This window comes from Ooceraea biroi, chromosome 11 (genome assembly GCF_003672135.1).
Source record: "Ooceraea biroi isolate clonal line C1 chromosome 11, Obir_v5.4, whole genome shotgun sequence".
NCBI lineage: Eukaryota > Metazoa > Arthropoda > Insecta > Hymenoptera > Formicidae > Ooceraea > Ooceraea biroi.
Window position 1 is genome coordinate 8570893 of NC_039516.1, and position 3641 is coordinate 8574533.

General features: G+C 45.5%; 1 protein-coding gene across 1 annotated transcript; it reads left to right on the forward strand.

Moving 5' to 3' along the window:
* The first annotated feature begins 1033 nt into the window (after positions 1-1033).
* On the forward strand, positions 1034-2209 carry LOC113562966. Its single transcript, XM_026973837.1, has one exon. It carries the CDS (start codon positions 1034-1036, stop codon positions 2207-2209), a length of 1176 nt encoding a protein of 391 aa, XP_026829638.1.
* Positions 2210-3641: the final 1432 nt, after the last annotated feature.

Genomic DNA, 3641 nt, shown 5'->3' on the forward strand with positions numbered 1-3641 from the left:
AAAGGAAAAAATACTCACCTATTTCCTCGTCCACAATTCGCAATCTTTTGCGAAACTCCTCTACCAACACGTCCTCCTCCTCCTCCTCCTCGATCCTCGCTCTCTTCCTATCATATATTATTTCTGAAACAAAGTCGTGTATTAGTAACAGAACGCAGTTGTATAAGAACTGTAAAAATTACATACAATATTCACCTACGTCATCATCGCCCCACTGTTTTTCCATTATTTCAAATAAGCGCCTCAGTTGGAAAATATCCGCGCCTTGGAAGATATGCAACATGTTGTCAAAATAGTTAGCGTAGTACTCCCTCTCCCTTCGCTCCCACCTCGTCCACTTCATGTGTTCGATGTTGATGAACCCTTTTATCGTCCGGAAATCCATGTTTTCGTCCACTTATAATTACTTGCACTCTTCACTTCTTGTGTACTTGCACACTCAAGACTCTTCGCTCGACTGCAGATTGACCGACTGAAAGCACGCTGCAAGCACCGGAGAGATGCTGCACAGTCAGCACTTAGACCCGCTAAGACAAAAGTGAGTTAGCGGTGTCCAAAGAGATTGTCGTGTCACTTCGAAGAACTTCGCGAGGCAGGTCTTATTATTATAAATTAAACTGTACATCAACGAAACGAATCAGTCGTTCGTGTGCATCAACATGCCAATCAACAAGTTCGGTGTATTACTAGAAAGAAGGGAGACACCGATGAACAATCCGTATTATCAGTTCAGTGGAGTAGTGAGAAACTACGTACGTGAAAACGCATTGTGTCGCCATGCTGCTGATTTTGACGCACAGTCGCGCAAAATTCGTCGTGTAGCGTAGCCTGAGGCTGATACCGACGCTGTCAACAAACTATACGTGGAACAGTATGGTAAAGTGTTGCGGAATCAACATGCAGAATTTGAAAGAAAGCTGAGTATTGCGTTCGAGAAGGATACGCAAGCGTTATGGGCTGCGATAAAGGAACTTCGCCTCCTGCTGGCGACTACTGCATCAGAAACGACTAATAGAACGGCAACGAACGGATAATGAACAGTGCCGAACGGCTCACGAACGACACGGGTCTGGAACGGCGACGAACAGGACTGGAACAGCGACGAACGTGGCAAGAACGGCTCAAGAAAGGGTCTGGAACAGCGACGAACAGGGCAAGAACGGCTCTGGAAAGGCGTCGAACGTTTACAAACAGTTTGAGACATATAACTACACGCCTAACAGTCGTTGATTGTATCGCCAAAAACATGCGATCGCGAAAATCCGATGGATGTAAAAAGATTGTCAGTTCCGAGAAACGGCGACTCGTCGAGGAACTGCATGCTCCGGCGAGAAGAACTTTTCCACGAAGACGCGTCATTGTCTGCGGATACGATGACCTATGGCAAGCTGACATAGTGGAGATGCGCCCGTACTCACGTTTCAACAAAGGCTACAATTATATACTCACAATTATAGACGTGTTGAGTAAGTATGTATGGGCCGTACCGCTCAAGAGTAAATGCGGGAGCGAGACAGCCGATGCGTTTGCAAAGCTATTTCGAAAGGATGGAAGATGTCCAAACAATTTGCATACTGACAGAGGAAAGGAATTCTACAATGCTGACGTGCAGCGGCTTCTGATGAAACATGATATCAATCACTATTCTACGTATTCACCCATGAAAGCCTCGGTCGTGGAATGGTTCACTCGTACGCTAAAGAACGACATGTGGAAAATGTTTACGCTCAATGGAAACTATAGATGGATCGACGAACTACAGCAGCTCGTTGCAAAGTACAACGCGCGAAAACATCGGACAATCGGTATGCGACCCATCGATGTAACGCCCAAGATCGCGGATAAACTCTTGGCTACGGTGTACAGCAACGTAAAGATTGCAGCCCCGGCGCGATTCACAGTAGGTGACTCGGTACGCGTCAGCAAGTACAAGACGGTCTTCGACAAGGGCTACACGCCAAACTGGACGACCGAGGTATTCAGAATCATCAAAGTGCAGACGACTAATCTCGCGATCTATCTCATCGAGGATTCGCGCGGCGTGCCAATCGCCGGAGGATTCTACGAACACGAATTGCATCGTGTTGCTAATCCGGACATATATCTCGTGGAAAAGGTTTTACGCAGGAAAGGTGCCGAGGTTTACGTGAAATGGTTGGGATTCGATGATTCGCACAATTCATGGATACACAAGGATAATGTAGTTTAGAAATATATTTCGTATTGTAGTGGAATATCTACGACAAAAACTATATACAATATCATATGAACATTACAAAACCTGTATTTCCTATCTACGCTAAGTACACACACTATTTACAATGGTATCCGATAATGTCCCCATGGTAACGTGTCGTTAGAACCGGCTATACCATAACGCTTATCGTCGTACGGACTTAGAGCGATTTTCGGCTCTGACATAGTGTACACTTCATGCAATTTTGATCTTATGCATGATTGGCGTCGCGTCACTTCCGTATGATCTTTCAGACACCGCGTGTAGTCTTCAAATGTTATCGCTTTCGATACGATATTACTCTTGACACCTTTCGCTTTTTTGGTGTCTTTCCTACCGGCCACTCTCACAGCGTACATCTTCGCTCTAAGCCCGACGAACTCTGTCATTATCGCGCCGTTGTTTTCGTCCTTCATCAAACCGGGTACCTTTTTATTTGCGAGTGGCATTCCATATGCATTATCGACCTCGTAATCGCTCGTATCGAATCTCGCAACATCATGTTTCATTTGCTCGTACACGTCGTCGCACTCAATATGGTAAATTAAACTATCCGTATCCGTGTACATGATCTTGCATTTTTCGCGATAAAGAGGTACCATATACTCGTGATGAAATTCGTACAAACACGTCTTGGATATGTCGAGTATGTACATACCCACGTAGATTGGTTTGTTGAATTTCACCTGGAGTTTGCGTAGTTCAATCGCGACCAGGTTTTCCGAAAAGACGCTCCGGCTATGGAAATTTGGTTTAGCGATCAGTGCCTCCGCACCGTACCTTCCGTTCCATTTCGTTACAAGCTTTACATCCATATGATTGCGTACATTTTCCATAGTTTTTCCAAATACCGCGTTGTTCATCAATTTGTACAAATTTTTTTCGAAATCATTAGTCGCGCGCATTCGAAATTGTGTATTGAGTTCAATGTACCTACGAAACCATGCGGATTGCGCAAATTGTAATACGCGATGAATTTTTATTATCCGCAGACCGTGACGCGTACACTGCTGCAGGTTGCGATAGTGTATCACGTAACGTTCCTTATCATATAACGTTGCGAGCAACTTGTCCTGGCGCTTGCCCGGCAGCTTATCGCGCGTCGGACAGAATGGTAGGTCAGTGTGAGCATCGTGCAGATGCTGTGGATATTCGAGATCGACCTTGAGAATGTAACCGGTGGACAAATCAGGAGCGATAGAGTTCACGTCGAAGTCCGAGACGTCGTCGACCCATTGAAAATCTGCATAGGGCAGAGGTTGAGACATTGCCCAACCGTATAAATTATTAACGTCAAAGTACGTCAAGTACGACGATGGTTTCGATGGATCGTACGACTCCATGTATTTATTGTTGGCACGGGCGTACCTGTTTGAACACTGACTTAGGCTGCCGCGTATGCCGC